The sequence below is a fragment of the Esox lucius genome, chromosome 10, assembly GCF_011004845.1.
Source record: "Esox lucius isolate fEsoLuc1 chromosome 10, fEsoLuc1.pri, whole genome shotgun sequence".
In the NCBI taxonomy this organism is placed as follows: domain Eukaryota; kingdom Metazoa; phylum Chordata; class Actinopteri; order Esociformes; family Esocidae; genus Esox; species Esox lucius.
The window spans coordinates 7,440,993-7,458,949 of NC_047578.1; the positions used below are offsets into that span (position 1 = coordinate 7,440,993).

General features: G+C 44.1%; 1 protein-coding gene across 3 annotated transcripts in view; it reads right to left on the minus strand.

The window, feature by feature from the left end:
• Positions 1-17,957, minus strand: part of trps1 (trichorhinophalangeal syndrome I) — a 118,464-nt gene that overhangs the window by 58,312 nt on the left and 42,195 nt on the right. For all 3 annotated transcript variants that reach the window (XM_013135602.4, XM_013135604.4, XM_013135603.4), the window contains exon 5: positions 5,098-5,737. In XM_013135602.4, coding sequence (XP_012991056.2) covers positions 5,098-5,737 — 640 coding nt within the window. The remainder of the gene's footprint in view (positions 1-5,097; positions 5,738-17,957) is intronic.

Sequence of the window (17,957 nt, forward strand, 5' to 3'; positions counted from 1 at the left end):
CAATGATATTTATGGCGATGATCTTTTTGCACAATATTCAGATTCCAAAATCATGTTTCCAATCTGAATCAGGGAGTTTAATGCCATTGTTAGAAACGTCTCAACAAACACCTTGCGAAACATGTCAATTTTAGTCAGGTAGGACGTCTAGCCCAGGGATGCAGCAGAGCGTTTGACAGCTCTGCAGAAATGTATAGGCACAAGTCATTTACTCAAAGCAATTTGCTTCTTAATTTCAGTATGTTTAAACCCAGTTTAGAACTGCTTTGCAATGCAACTGCAATTGTTATGCAATATCGCAACATTATTAGTTAATAGACAAAATGCGTTTCAGTCGCCTGTTTGTCGTATCTACTCTGATTGACAAAAGAAAACCACACACAAGTATGTGTAAAATATTTTTACTAAAATTTTAAGTCGAATTTAGTCATTTCAATCAACATTATCTAACATGCATTAAAATGCATATATAGAAATATCTGTTGTCCCATTGCATATTTAGGCCTACATTTGAAAATATAATGAATCGCCCTCATAAATGTTTAACTGAACTAATCAAATGAGCGTTCAAACATGTTTTGCTACATTAGGAAGGCCTACATAATAGTTTTAGAATGAGCCATTTCAAATAACTAGCCTATGAAAATATGTGGAGCAGAACGAGAGGTGAAATGTCACGATGCGCAGGAACATTTAACAGTCATTGCTTTGCAGTTGCATTTTTAACAGAGCAGTTGTTAACAACATGGATTCAGTGGTAGTTCCAAAGCCAAATATAACTGCACCGCCCTGCACGCATTGTTGTTTTAAGCCAACTCAAGCAATTATTTGCAGGAGCCGAATTGTGGGATTTACTCCAGAAAGGTGATCTCCACATCACCAGGTGTATTATTACAGTATTATTATCCTTACACGATAATAGTGGCATACGATTAAAAATATCATTAATCACAATTATTTGTGTGACAATTGATCACCAACAAAAAATTCCCTAAGCATGAGAGACCCCTTGAGAGACCTGAGGTCTTTAACAAAAGTTGGCCATGTTTGATCAAGTACCAAACAATTTGACAAACACACTCACACACACACACACACACACACGAACACCCAGACACACACACACCGACACAAACACATTACACACCTGCCATTATGAGGCTGGTGGGGGAAAATCGTTCAACACCAGATAGTGAGAGAGAAAGTGTGAGAGTAAAACAAGGAAGATGAGAAAGACAAGATTCAGAGTAGATAGACAGACAGATAGACAGACAGACAGACAGACAGATAGATAGATAGATAGATGGACAGACGGACGGACAGATAGATGGACGGATGGACAGAGGGACAGACAGATAGATAGATAGATGGACAGACAGACGGACGGACAGATAGACAGACAGACAGATAGAGAGATAGATGGACAGACGGACGGACAGATAGATAGATGGACAGACAGACAGATAGATAGATGGACAGACAGACAGATGGACAGACAGATAGATAGATGGACAGACAGATAGACAGACAGACAGACAGATAGATAGAGACAGAAAGATAGATAGATGGACAGACAGATAGACAGACAGACAGATAGATAGAGACAGAAAGATAGATAGATGGACAGACGGAAAGATAGACAGACAGACAGATAGATAGATATAGATAAATGGACAGACAGACAGACAGACAGACTGATAGACAAATGGATAGATAGATAGTGGCAGATGAAAGACATACAGTAGACATATGACAGATAAAGAGACAAAAACAGAGAGACACGTAGAACCACAGAGAGGCAGGGACACAGAAAGAGCGAGAGAGAGATACAAACAGAGAGACACAAAGAGACGAGGACCGATCAACACAGGAGCAGATCAAGAGCTGAGCTACATACAGTAATGATCAGGTCCACCCATGGTGATCCAGCAGTCTGGGATGTCTGCCACCACCACATCACTCCCTGCTTCGTTACCACTAGCAGGAGTGAGGAGCAGGAGGCGAGAACTTCACAGCGGCTGCATGTCACGGTGCCTGATCCCTGTACCTCAGGGACACGCTTCACACTGGCTTGTTTGTGTGTTTCGGTCTGAAAGTGCATTTTGGGGGGCGCGTGCGTTTTTTTGGGGCGCGTGCGTCTCCAGTGTCCTGTGCGTGTGAATGGGGGTGCCGGTATTTGAGCGTGTGCGCGCGCGTGTGTGTGTGTGTGTGTGTGTGTGGCAAGGCTGAGCTTGGCTAAGACAGGGGGAAGCTTGTTGTCAGGACTCTGACTCTCAAGTCATTACAGGCACAGCACGGCCTTCCAAAGACAGCCTACGGGCCAATGGCTGCCATGACGACTAGTGGAGGGAGGCGGAGTCCACGTTTAACTGTGGTAAAACACACCAGGCTTTAAGACTGCACTGACTGACAAGTCAAAAAGGATTTCAGCAGACTAACATCCCTGCGAGGGAACTATCACGAAGCATCCCAAAACAAAATAAAGCATCAGAAACCTGCCCAGGCCATCATACAGTATGTGTTGTCTCTGGTCCCTTGTAAACATCTAACTTGAACTTCCTTCACACTAGACACAGGGATGAAACGGTATTAATGAGTTAGTCTGACTCGAGTGAAAATGCCCCATTGCCAAAATCCTGAAGTACGCTTCAATCAAAAACCCTATATTATCCAATCTTAGGAGGTACAGTATATTCCCCCAAATAAAATATGTAGCTCAAGACACAAGTCAGCCCGTGTCACAGAGAATATGAGCGGGATTTGAGAAAGCCAGAGTACTTAGCTGTGTGGGGCACAGTACAAACCTGCCTTCTCAGGTTCTTCTACAGCCCCTCCCATGTCGAAGTTATAGGCCATGACTCATGAGCTAAGTCATGGTAACTCAAAAAATATTGTGGCGACCTACGTGAGAGGAAAAAAATAAAAGAAGGCAAACCCGTTAAAACCGAGCTGTCCTGAAAAATTCTGATTCTAAATTTCCTGAAGGTTATGGTCTAATCTCTGCCCCCGCCCCGATCATTTCACACACTGCGTCGACACGCCTTGGATAATGACTTAACCGCTGTGCGTAAATGTGCCACACCCGAGCCGGCCGTTTGCCAATGCACCCGGGGCTGCCAACCCAGAACTGTCCAGAAATGCCAAAGACAACTGAGATAGACTGGGAGAGTCTGAATCAAAAGGCCATTATTCACATCCACATAGAAAAAAATATATCAACGAAAAAGTGAACGTCGTTTCCACATATCGCCCGTTCTAAGACTGAATAACCCACAAAAGCCCATTATTCACAGAGCCCAATTCTGATGTGGAGAGCCAATATAAATATATATAAATACTTATTTTTAAGCCACTTTCTTTCGTCAGACAACGATGCTTTCTGGACAGAGAGCTCCCAGGAAATGTGGCATTCCCCACAAGTGTCTGACAGTTTCCAAACGCTCTGCGTCAAAAGGGGTTGACTGAAACGTGTACGAGGTGAAGCAGATGGAAGCAGGAAACGACGTCAGCAACAGTCTGGCACGGGCCCCGTCGAGAACAAACGCTTTCACACGTCGACAAGACATGAAATATACAGAACGTGTAGTGGGGCTATTGAATCCACAATGAAATATACACCATCGCCTGACCTTAGGGTTGCAGAAGACCTTTCAAACAGAACTCAGTTGTAGTTCAGTGTCTGGCCGTTGTCTTCCTGTTATCATCACCAGACAAGGCAGTGTAGTCTGTTCCATCCACATCACGTAACGCCACAAAAAAAAAAAAAACTAAAATAGACTAGCCTACAGCACCCGTCTTACCTCAGACCTTCCGCAGATATTTCTGAAACGCATGCGGCTTGACGGAATTGGGCCATTTGTGGCAAGTATCCCCAGCGATAAAGCCTCTAAGATTTCAGGAAATCTGCAGGAGGTCCATGCAGTATCAATGCAGGACAGGCACGCACGTATGTACGCTCACGCGCACACAAAAACACACACGCCGTCGCACAAACACATTCAAAAACACACACACAGTCGCAGACACAAACACACCGACACACGTACGCCACTTCTAATCTTTGCAATCTCATTCTCTGACGGCGTGTGAAGGATGACGACTCAGAGTTTTCTCTGCTGTCAGGTCTCCAAGTAATTGTGAAGAAGAACGAGTCCTGCAAGATGGATGCTCTGTTGTTGTTTATTAAACTTCTACAGTATGAAAGACATGACCGATAGCCTGGGGGTCAAAGACCAACACTGGCTCCAAGAAGCAGCTGTCCTCGCTGGCCAAAGGCAGACAGAGTGCCAGAATGGATGGACAGCTGGAGATAACTCCAAAAACTATTCATTTTCCATAAGGATTATCAAATCAGTGTGTCATATTTTAGGACCCAGGAAGAGTACAGCAAATTCTGATCCTAATACAATTTGAAATATTAAAGCCCATTACACAGGTGAGACAAAAACCGCACTGATTCAATCAATCTTAAAATATGATTCTTATCTTCTAATTAAAAGGAGAAGAGAGAGAACAGAGTTAGTAGGTTTTAGGTGTGGCGCGGGTGTGTGAAAGCATGTGAGTGTACGCGTGCGAGTGTGTGCACGCGTGTTTGTGTGCGCATGCATGTGTGAATGTGCACCTGTGTGTGTGTGTGTGTGACAGATTTAAAACTTGTTGTCTGCGAGTCTCAGGGTTGCTGGTAACAATATCTCAATTATACTGGCCAAAGCTCAGAGACGGAGAGAGCGACAGAACAAACCAGAGGCGGTTCTTCCTGCTGTTCTGCTGGCTTGGCCTTGCCTCATTAGGACCCGAAAAGGCATGAGTGCACTGAGCGACAAACATCAGCTTCGGGGAGATTCATGAACGCGCGGGGGGGGGGGGGGGGAACGGAGCGAGGCACGGAGCATCAGGAAAAAGGGGGGCGAGCGGGTTTGGTGAACACAACCGAGGATATATCTAGTGTGGCAGAACCCCTGAGCTCCGCCACTCATCATCTTTGGATGGTGGGTCCAAAACGGCTGCCACACTGCCTGTTGCTGGGTACACTGCAGTGACCTCCAGCAGTCCCCCGGAGCGACTGAAACACAGGGGAGCCGATGAGAGTTGTCTTACCCGTAGGAGCGACTGGGACTCCTCCTTGGCGGCCTTTCCCTCAGTGGGCGAGGGGTACTGCTGCGTCAGATGTCCAGACTTGTCAGCCCCGCCGGGGGGCTGTCCTGACAGGAAGGCCTTGGAGTCGACCCCCGCCAGGCTGAACACGAGGCCGGGGGAGTCCCTGAGTGCCGACAAACCCCCCTTCTGCTGCGGGTGATGCTGCTCCTGAGAGGCGGCCACGGCGTTGAGCAGACTGAGCGCGCCCGGGGGGAACTGGGCGGGACTTCCCCTCAGGATGTCTCCGGCCCGCTCCTTGGGCACCCACACCAGGCCCGCTGCTTGGGCCTGGCTATCCCTGGGTCCCTGGGCCTCCTTCACGTCCAGGGACTCGCTCTTCACGCCCTCTGCCCCGGGGCCCGCCTCGGCGGCGTGGCCCTCCGGCAGGACCAGGCTGTAGAGCTTGAGGTCCCCCTTGCTCTCCTCCTTGATGCTGAGGGTGGAGGGGGTGGTGGCAGAGCAGCCGTTGACGCTCGCGGAGGGATGGAAGGAGGCGGAGGAGGAGTCCTGGCAGTGGGCCGTGTTGAAGTGGTCCAGCAGGCCCGAGGTGTCCGAAGCCGTGAAGCTGCAGTGGCGACACCGGCAACAGCCGTGAATCCTCCTATGGAGAGAAGACAACGCCGGCGTTAACAACTACAGGGAGTCAAAACACGGAGGGGCGGGCACACTCGGCAGCGAGGCCGTAACGCGCCCGTGCCAGCCAATGGTGGGCGTACATTCACAGAGAGGAGTGGGAGATTACTTCAACGCGGAGATGAACAGCGCCACCATCAAGGTCATGATAACACGGTGAACACCGTTTAGAGTAGGAGCCAACCTCGTGAAGGAAATCTAAATATCTAGGGATTGGACATGGCCTTGTACTGTACTGCACTGTCCCCACACTTTCCCCTTGTGCCCAAACATAATTACGTGTATTTAGTTTTTGGGACAAATGCAGTCAATTCGGTGTGATAGGGAAATAAGCAACAACAAAAGGAAAATCTTGTTTGACTACCAAGAATTTGTGTTGGCAAGACTTGAAACTTGCTCTCCCCCCTGGTCGCCAACAGCTTAATAAATCCTGACAAGTTTAGGAAAAAATATAAAACGTAAAGCAAAAATGTATGAATATAGTCTGACAAATGTATTGGATTTTAATTCCATAGTATAGAACCATCTGAAGACAGAAAGCCCCATTAGCCAGCACATGAAGACATTCACTACCCCTGAAGCATACTCAGATCTTCAATACTTACATAAAACCTTTACAGTAACGTCAATACAAACATAACCGAAAGCCCGTATGGTAATATGACATTTTGGTCATATCACCCAGCCTAAAATGTATCCAAGTGAAACTAAATATTCTCAACCCAACAAAGAAGTGTAGAAAATTTTCTATCAAAAATATATATATATATTTTTATCTCTTTCAGCCCAATCATTAAAACTGTAACATTGCATAAAACTAGCTTTAAAACGGTAAAATTGTCTCAAATGCCCCATGAAAAAACGTGCTAAATGTTGCCAAGAGAGGAGTGTTGTAAATGGAAACCAGATATTACATATTTTAACGACAGGACAGGAGGAAGGAGAAGCAAGGAAATGCAGTAAATATGGGGACACGGAGAGGATGGACAAGAATGAGGCCGAGCCGGGGTTTGAACCCCGGTCGGTCTGGTGCAGGTGTTAGGTATCCCACCAGCAATCCCGGGAATGTTTCATTTGAAACTTCCATCAATCCAGAAACAATGAATACAGCAAAATTGCCCTACAAGTTGGGTAAGTCGGTGGAATCTCACGTAAAACCATCCACAGATGTAATGGCTGCCTAAGGTGCTCCCATCAACAATTAACTGGCGGGATGGGAAGACATCCGCTAACAATAAATGATGTCACGTTGAAAATGTGCAGTTGATCGATAGGACATGTCTTTCATGAATCCCTTTTTAGATCCCAATCTACGCGACAAGCCCCGTGAAAACTTAAATAACGAGTCCGGTTCTCCTCTGAAACAGAAACACAATGAATCACCACAGCAGAACCAAACTGCTACAATTTCCTGTTAATCTAGCCACGTCACCATGGAGACCCAACGCATGGATGCCCAAAGAAATAAACACAACATCCTGGCCCTTTTCTGTTTATTTTAGCAGCATCAACAAGAGATCTTTGAGTGTGGCCATTCATCGATACCCTCAACATTTTAGACACACAACAAGGCACACACTAATACACACATGCATAGACAGCACGCACACACACTAGCACACGTACACAGACACGCACGAACACACACACACACACACACACAAACGTGCACTCGCACAGGCTTAATGGTCAAAGGGAAGTGGCTTCAATGAATAACTGCATTGTTCAATAAAGGGAAAAACCTGCCAGCTTCTCTGTAACTAATCAGATTTTGGAGCAAACATTTATAATTTCCTCCACCTGCCCACCTCCAACTGAAACACAAACAGAACAAACAAAAACAACAACTTGAAACAAACGGCTGTCCATGTTATTTTTGATCAGATTAACAAACTGTAATTCAATCTAAAGGAATGAAATGGCGCTGCTGAATTCTAGGCTTTCCCCGACTCGTTACACAGCATATCCCTGACTGTATTAGACGTGTGTGTGGGTGTGCCTGTCTGTAAACCTTTCTCAAGTACATTACGTGTGTGTGTGTCACACGTCAGCGTGTGACAGTATTCATGTGTGTCCTGTGAGTAAGCAAGTGTTCCCCATTTCCCCACAGAGTAATCTAAGGTCTTCACAGATCCTGATGGCAGCAGAGAGGCCCTGCTTTTCGCCTGGTTAAACACAGAGTACATCAGAAAGGCGCATTCGTCCACCTGGTTTTACCCTAAATACAGCATCGATCCTCATTACACTGAGTACAGGCCGCGCCTCCCACCTGGTTATATTCTGACTGTAGAATGGAGGCCCTGCCTTTCACCTGGCTTTACAATGACTACAGCATAGAGGCTCAGCCTTCTAACACATGGTTTTACTTCTGCAAAAGCAAATGGGAAGCCATCAAGTTCTGTTGAACTCACTGGTGCGAGCAAATCAGCTTTTTCCCTGGAAGAAATTATGGTCTATAGAATATGGTCTATACAGTAGACAAACTAAACGTTCACATGGCCTCACGCCTTAACTTAAAAAACAGGAAGGATGAATTTCATCATCAAGAGCCTACTTCCCAGCATGCAGTGCTGGAGTCTGTTTGCCTAGAGTTTAGACACAGGGGCAGAGGAACACGATCAAAGCAGATGGAATTCCAGCACCCGACATCGCACATAGGTGTGTGTGTGTGTGTGTGTTTCACTGACTGTCTGCACTGTTTACATCTCAAAGGAGTGCTGCACCAGGCCAAAAGCCCAGCTACAGATCTAATGAATGTCCTGAACATCTGTGCTCTGTCACCACAGCACAGCCAGTAATACGCTCCTAACCCCCACCCCCCCCCACACACACACACACACACACACACACACACACACACACACACACACACACACGCACAGGGCCACAAGCACACTTGTGGTAGTGCGGAAAATCTATACTAACTTGTACTCTCTCTCACACACAGACAGACACACACACACACACACACACGCAGGCATGTACATGCACACACTCGTCAAACACAGACAAGCTTTCGTTTCATCACTCACTCCGTACGCACTCCATATAGGCACCTATCGTCTGGGCCAGCACGGTGCGGTTTCTTTCGACATGAAACAACTACTCTGCTCCGAATCCAGAAAACAGGACATTACATACAAATTCAATTAGAGCTTTATGAGAATAAATGGATAAGTGTACAACCAGAGAAACCCTGGAGGTTTTATTACAGGGGATTTGATGAGTGATGGAGACAGAGACTCCAGTACGGCCGGACCTTCCACCCAAAGACACTTTCACTTATCATTACCTTTGAAATGAGCAGACAAACGGCTCCTTCTCTCTCTCCGCCCCCAACACCCCCCCCCCCCCCACCCCACCCCACACTGCTGGTTATTTCGTATTCATTTTCTCTCCCTTACTGCTGAAGGCTGCAACAGCTCACACACAAAAAAAAGGGCCGGCGTCCAACATAAATCGCTGTCCTCTCCTCCGCTCTGACAGCAAACACAAATATTTCTGTCGACCCAAAACCCAGTTGAGAGGCGATCACTGGCCGGCCCGGGGATGTGATGTGAGGACTCTGGCGTCTGGGCGTTCCCGGGCCGTTAATACAGTCAGTATTGTACAGTATGGAAATAAAGGAAAGACATTTCATGGAAAGTATGTTGTTGTTTACTGGCTGGATCGGTGTCAAACACTAGTAAATTAATGTGCAAATTTTGGTCCGAAAATAAATATAATGTTGATAAAAAAATATTTTTTACACTTCTAATGAGCCCAACTTTATCATCTTACATTTTGACATTTTATAGAATGTCAATTCAAATTTTATTCATGACCTCTTACCAAAATCTAAATGTTATAAATTAAAGACCTGGGTATGAAGAGATGTTTTAATTCAGATGTGCATTTCAATTAAATACAAGCATTTATATTGCAATTACCACAGAATCAATTGTGCAAAGCAATCATACTTGCAAAAAAAAAGTTTTTCATAGTTTGTTTTCAAAATAAAATGATGAAGAGGCATGTGCCTACATGCATTAAAGTTGTAAGTGTAACACAATATCCAACCGATTTACAAGCTCTCCAGACGTTTTTGTTCCTCTGTTGCTTCCTTTTGACTTGCGTGAAAATGTACCGCCCTCCCACACCCACACACAACCACACACAAACACACAACCACACACACACACACTCAAAATGTTAGTGCCAGTTCAGACATATCTGTCCGTACAAGGTTAGCTGCAGTCATGCTGTAGTGGTTGATTTAGGACAGCGCAAGAGGCTTTCTTGGCAAGTCTCATTCTCTCCTCTCCCCCCCCTCTCCTCCTCCTTCCTCTCTCACCCCCCCCCCCCCTCACACCTCTCTTGTTTTCTGATTTTCCGTCTGTCAGGCCTGAGGATTTGTTTACATTGCGCTACATTTTCCGAGACGTATCGAAAAAGACCCAAGACGCTAGACTATTTTGTTTTGTAAACTCGCCGGATATCGGCTGCTCAAGATGCCACCCACCTTTTCGATAGAGCCCTCCCAGACTTCTGCGAGTAGGAAGACGATTCAGTCAGAACTGCATCATGTTTCTGTGCCGTGGCACGCATGTTGCTCAGTTCTCCCATGATGGACGGCCACAGTCTTGAGTGGCACATCTCGAAAATGCGGGTGTGAATTCAAGGGAAATGACTACACAAACTAGGATAAGTCCATCTAGAGTTTTTATTCTCTTGCAATGTAAACAAGCCCTAAGATGTTCCAAGAGCCCTGACCCTCACAAACACATTGCCCTGAGTATGTGCTTCTGTGTGTGTGTGTGTGTGTGTGTGAGTGTTTGTGTGTGAGAGAGACAGTGGAGTGTCGTCAAAAAACGAACGTTGTATTCGGCTTTTTATTCCCACGGCCATTGATGGTATGCCTTCGCTGAGCTCAATTTGATTGGAGTATCTAAAAATCTGCTTTGTCCAAAACACATAAAAAATGTTTTTACTGATAAAATGTAATTTAAAATAAAATTGGAGGCCTCCAACTCAATGTCTGTGTCAGTAAACGTATTGAGTGGGTGTAAATTGCGCGCTATGAAATGAAACTCCCACAGCTACGCACCACTGAGCGTGCTCAATACCAGGCACTATACGAGGCGGTCCGGCAGACGTGGAGTTGTGGGGCTGCCTCCACCGAATTACACCAGTGTGACGGACAGATCCCCCTGACATCACAGAGGAAACGGAAACTCTGTCCCGGCACGACCGGTAGAAGGGTTGCCCCGCGGCCCTAACTCTCCCTGAAGGGGTCGGAGGACAGACAGGTGGCGCAAGGGGTCTCCTTCCTCCACAGACTCTACAGAAAGAACAGCACTAGATATGGGACAGAGTAAGGAGACTGAACACTAGGTAGGAGACAGAGAGAGTAAGGAGACTGAACACTAGGTAGGAGACAGAGAGAGTAAGGAGACTGAACACTAGGTAGGAGACAGAGAGAGTAAGGAGACTGAACACTAGGTAGGAGACAGAGAGAGTAAGAAGACTGAACACTAGGTAGGAAGACAGAGAGTGTAAGGAGACTGAACACTAGGTAGGAAGACAGAGAGTGTAAGGAGACTGAACACTAGGTAGGAAGACAGAGTGTAAGGAGACTGAACACTAGGTAGGAAGACAGAGTGTAAGGAGACTGAACACTAGGTAGGAGACAGAGAGAGTAAGGTGACTGAACACTAGGTAGGAGACAGAGAGAGTAAGGAGACTGAACACTAGGTAGGAGACAGAGAGAGTAAGGAGAATGAACACTAGGTAGGAGACAGAGAGAGTAAGGAGACTGAACACTAGGTAGGAGACAGAGAGAGTAAGAAGACTGAACACTAGGTAGGAGACAGAGACTGAACACTAGGTAGGAGACAGAGTGTAAGGAGACTGAACACTAGGTAGGAAGACAGAGTGTAAGGAGACTGAACACTAGGTAGGAGACAGAGAGAGTAAGGTAACTGAACACTAGGTAGGAGACAGAGAGAGTAAGGTGACTGAACACTAGGTAGGAGACAGAGAGAGTAAGGAGAATGAACACTAGGTAGGAGACAGAGAGAGTAAGGAGACTGAACACTAGGTAGGAGACAGAGACTGAACACTAGGTAGGAGACAGAGTGTAAGGAGACTGAACACTAGGTAGGAGACAGGTACCCAGGACAAAGGGAGCTGAGCTGGAGTGGAGGAAGGTGAAACATGGTTCAGTGGGGATATTCCACACCGCAGCAGGTAGGATAAGGATGTGCAGGATGTTTAAAAGCCCCTAAAGGCTGATTGTAAATGTCCATGTGTGTGTGTGTGTGTGTGTGTGTGTGTGCTGCTCAATATTGCTTTACGATACACCTCTTCATCGTTACTTGGGAGAAGATGGAGAATGGTTCCCCCCCTGTGTTTCGTCTCTCGGTTGTGGCTGATTTACATATACTACACGTTGTGTGTGTGTGTGTGTGCGCGCATGTGCGCGCGTGTGCTCCACATCAGTATGGTGTCCATGTCCATGCTGCAGGCAGTCTGGGTGGGGGTCTGGAGGTGAGAGAGGCGGTAACCAGGCAGCCTATAAATCCACAGCAGCAGAGAGCCAGACGAGTACGGACCATTACTCCTTCTAAACACCAGACATCATGCACTACATGCTAACTCACTCACACACACACACACACACACACACACACACACACACACACAGTCTGAGGCGAGGTATCTCCTGGGAACCCTAGTAGAAGCAGATATTTTCTCTCCTCTGTGCATTAGGGCTATGAGGCCTGAATACAAAAAGCACCTTATTCAGCACACACACACACACACACACACACGGCAACATCAGTGTCTGGAAACGGAGCCCACCTGAACAAACGTACCAGGGGCCACGGCTCATGATGGACATCACACACACACTCGCGGCCCAGTTTCTCACGGCCGTGTAGTTACTTTGTCTCAGACCTGAAGACTTGCCTAGAGCAGTGAACCACTTAACATTAGCATTGTTGGTTACAGTTCCAATTTCATCCTCCGGAGGGAGTGGAACAAATACCACAAGGAATATAGCTGTACTTCAGAGTGAAAGAAGAAGAAGGCCGATTACTGTAAAATGAAGGCGGAATGTTTATAAATGGTACTGATTGAAAAAGTATGTTCAAATGAAATAATGTTTACGAGGCCATTAAAACGCATCTTTCCCCTGTACAAAAGTATAATCAACTCCTAGCTATCACAACATTGGAAGATGCAATTTAGCCAAAAAGCAAGAAATTAAATATATTTGTCACCAATAAGAAACCAAGCTTAGTGCAGAATGCCCAATTCAAACAGAAAAATGTATCCATTTAATTTAAAATCTAAATGTTTGAGGACTTAACCATATAAACTCTGCTCCAGACTGCAACCAATTGGACGCATTTTGCCACACTTCTCTATGGCATTTCGGGACAGGTTCTGAATTATCGTAACCTTTAAAAAGTTTCATGACTTGGTCAAACAGCAATATGATTTATAGTTATCCTGATATCAAACACTCCACTTGTGTCTGCTTGGCGTGTTGCATGCGTGGCTGCGTGTTTGAGCCACTCTCCTCGTTCAACCCTGTTCCCGGAGAGCAAGCCTCCTGTAGGCACAGCGTGATACAGGCAGCAGGTGCCATCCGATGCAATGAGAGTTCTCAAAATGACACGGCTAGAGCAACTCAAAGCTGGTGACATTCGACACACCCAGAATTTGTAATTTTGATAAGTTTAATTAGAGACTATTCAACAAAAAATGTGCTCCCTCTCAATCCAACCAACATATGGACCAACAACATGGTCAGATTACTGGCATCCTAGCGAACAATATAAAACATACAAGGTGCGTAAAGTTGCGTCTTCTGCCAACATACTGACACAGCCAAGCAAAACGCTTCAATACCTTAGAAAATATGTCTAATTGAATGCCTAAAAGTGAGAAATGTACCCTATTTAAAGCAAACATTTACTACAGTAGTCGGAAACAAAAGTACTAGGCATTTGCAATAACTATAACAACTAAACCAACCCGAGGACAATGAAATTCATGAACGCCATGTCACTGGATGTAGGCGATGAAACATCCATTAACAACTGACACTTTGTCTGTATTTTTAAACCACATAGAACATTTCTGACAAAAAATCGTTCTCAGCCTGCGGGGCATTAAAGAGTCCACACTGAGCACATTCTGCATAAAGAAAACAGAACCACTGGATCCTCTGCGCTGTTTCCGTCAGTCGGTGGCTGGTATCTGGAGTCACGTCCAGTAATGACCGTTATGCTCGTGGTCCGCCTGGCTTTAGTTTACATCACGAGTGGCCTTGTTTACATTACGAGAGAGAAAACTCAACGCTTGATAAACTTATCTAAGATTGCTTAATCATTTCCGTAGCCTTTCAATTGGCACCGGCGTGTTTGAGACGTACCCCACAGGACTGTGGCCGTCAATCGCGAGAAAATCGAGCAATATCCGTGCGCATTGCACAGACATTTAATACAGTTTCTGACAGAACTGTCTTCACACTGGCAAAACTCTGGGGGGGCTCAATGGAATATTTGCTGCACGCTACCTCAGAAGCTGTCCATACGTCAAAGTTTACACAACAAAATAAACTAGCTTCCCGAGTCTAGTTCGATATGTCTCTGAAAATGTAGCGCAATGTAAACAAGCCCTGTGTATAAAAGTGGGGGTGCAGAATCTGGGGGTATGTTGTTTTTTTACAGGGAGAATTCATGTTTATTTGACCACTAAAAGTCCCACACAAACAGTAACTGCTCTCCAGGATTGAAACTTAACCAAATCAGACTTACATCCGCCCCCCCCCCCCCCCCCCCCCCTGAAAATCCCACACTAAGTGATTGACTGACCAGCAAAACCTTTAAGAGCAGTGCTTGACTCATTCGGTTGCCAGCACTGTTTACAATTTTTTTTTGCTATAGGTCCAGAAACTGGAACAGGTGCAAGAATGTCTTTACACTAAACTCCAGCTAAATAACTAATTAAGAATGAAAACTAAAAAGTCTATTTTATTTCCTTATTGTAGCCTAGGGAACATTTACTAAGAAGCACACGGAAATCATCAAGAACAAAACAAGAAAGGACCTAAACAATGTGAACATTACTTTTAATTTACCCAAACGGGAAAAGGATTTAATAGGTGGGTGAAGAAAGGAGGGGATTTAATGTGGTAGGTGGAGATCACAAACTGCACATTATGTTTACATTTCTAAAGACATCCCAGAATGCATACTTGGACGTGGACATACACAACAGCGTTACCCGAATGCATACGGTAATTGGAAAATACACTGAAAAGGCATTATTGATTTGCAGTTCTAAACCCGGTGGTTCAGACCGCCAGTGGTGATTGGCTGAAAGCCATGGAAGAGAAAACGTCAGAAGCCTTTAAGCTAGAGAAAACGATTCTCTACACTGAAATGGACAGGTTATAAACTTTTCTGGGTGATCCCGATTCAGACATGCCCGTACTCATCATTATCACAGACCAGGTAAAATGATATATGTTTTCACCGGTGGTAAACTAGCTAATGCCTTCCAGCTCCACTGATCAGAGTTTAAGACCAATCATGTGGATGTGTCAAATGGAGTGAGTGCATAATGCAATCTGTTAATTACTACATATAAAACAGATATACCCTGTTTACTAAAGGCTGTTAGTCAAAACGTCACTAATCAATGAATATTATAAATGACCCAGTGGATCCTAAAACGTGAAGTTACTTCACAATATCAGGGTGGGTTCAGACGTGAAATCTGAACTGTCTGGGGGAAGTTAATGAATCCAGGCGGTCACTGAGCTATAGGGGTAAATTGCTTGTTTGGAGGGCAATTTCATCAGATACCCTACATATGGGGAGGTTCACAATACAATTCACGGATGCATTGGAAGACAAAAAATTACTATTATAAAAGAAAACTGGGAAATTTGGTCTAATCCATGGACACCTGAGGGTTAAAAGATTGAAATAAAACATACTGGTGAAGAGCGATAAAAACATACTAAAACATACTAGTGAAGGGCGATAAAAACATACTAAAACATACTGGTGAAGGGCGATAAAAACATACTAAAACATACTGGTGAAGGGCGATAAAAACAAACTAAAACATACTGGTGAAGGGCGATAAAAACATACTAAAACATACTGGTGAAGGGCGATAAAAACATACTAAAACATACTGGTGAAGGGCGATAAAAACATACTGGTGAGGGGCGATAAAAACATACTATAACATACTGGTGAAGGGCGATAAAAACATGCTAAAACATACTGGTGAAGGGCGATGATAACATACTATAACATACTGGTGAAGCGCGATAAAAAATGGGACAATGGTTGATTGGTTCTGAAATTGTAAATAGAAAGTGAAAGGCACTATTCATCAAGTTATTTCTAATCCTCTTTTAAATTATAATTAAGAAGATTGCAAATAATGCAAGATTACAAATAATAAGATCTTTCAAATTTCTTTCCTCTTCTTTTTTTTTTTACAATATCCAATACCCCCAAAATGTGCAATATTGAGTACTTTCATCACAGAGACATGAATGGTATGAGAATACATTTAACTAACCCAGAAACTATTGCCACAGGGTAAACACCTAACAACAATCCAAACTTTTTTACAATTTCCCTCTGACAGTTCAATGAAAAATCTGTTTTTGAATGATTTAATTAATCACACATGGGTCATCCCAAAAAATGGTTACAAAAAAAGCCAAGGTTGAACAGAATAGATGGTGCACTGTTGTCACATATCAGCTGCCTCTGTTAACTAACTCAGAGTAAAATGTTGTAACATGACTCAAATCCCAAGCAGACACAGATTGTTGTATATACATTCACTTCTATTCGATTTACCACAATTGATTTTGCAGCGCCTCGGTGCTACATCTGTAAAAGCTTCAAACAAACACGCGGATTGGGCTACTGCACAAGACTCACTTCTACCTACACATTCCAAAAACTACCAGATCCAAAATGGGCCGTTGAGCTAGAAAAAGGCTCTGTAATTGATATCTTCTATGGCGATACACTATAGAAGGATAATAAAGAAAGTCCCGATTTTGGTTGCAGTTATCTATTGTGCGGTTTAGTAGCAGATTATATCCCATATTTTTCTCAACCCGAATACACACATACACACACACACACACACATAGGTAGGTACCCACGCAGGCAGTTATGAACACACACACACACACACACACACACACACACACTGTATACTGTATACACACTGCAAAGTCAGGACTCAATCTCAGCCCACAAAGGGGTTATTGAATTGCCCCGTGGCTGCGGATTCAGTCTTTTCCCAGACATTTAGAGAAGTATCTCTCTGGCAAAAGCTTCATATGTCTGAATATAAGAAAATAATAAAAAAAGAAAAAATGCCTGAAAAATTTAAATCCTGCTGTTATTGGAACCAAAATAGAAAGAAAAAAGAAAATAGTATATGTATGAATGCATGCATGTATGAATTATATATTATATATATATATATATATATATATATATATATATATTCATACATGCACATATACATGCAATACCATTCAAAAGTTTGGGGTCACACAGAAATGTCCTTGTTTTCGCAAGAAAAGCTGATTTTATATCCATTAAAATAACATCAAATGGGTCAGAAATACAGTGTAGACATTATAAATGTTGTGAATGACTATTGTAAGCTGTAAATTGCAGATTCTTAATGGAACATCTATATAGGTGTACAGAGGCCCATTTTCAGCAACCATCACTCCTGTGTCCCAATGGCATGTTGTATTTGCTAATCCAAGTTTATCATTTTAAAAGGCTAATTGATAATTAGAAAACCCTTTTGCAACTATGTTAATACAGCTGAAAACTGTTGTGCTAATTAAAAAAGGAATAAAACTGGCATCTGGAGTATCAGCAATTGTGGGTTCGATTACAGGCTCAAAAAGGGCCAGAAACAAATAACTTTCTTCTGAAACTCGTCAGTCTATTCTTGTTCTGAGAAATGAAGGCTATTTCTTGCGAGAAATTGCTAAGAAACTGAAGATCTCATACAACACTGTGTACTACTCCCTTCACAGAACAGCACAAAGTGGCTCTAAGCAGAATAGAAAGAGGAGTGGGAAGTCCTCAACTGGTAGCTTCATTAAATAGCATGGTGGAGGTAATGTG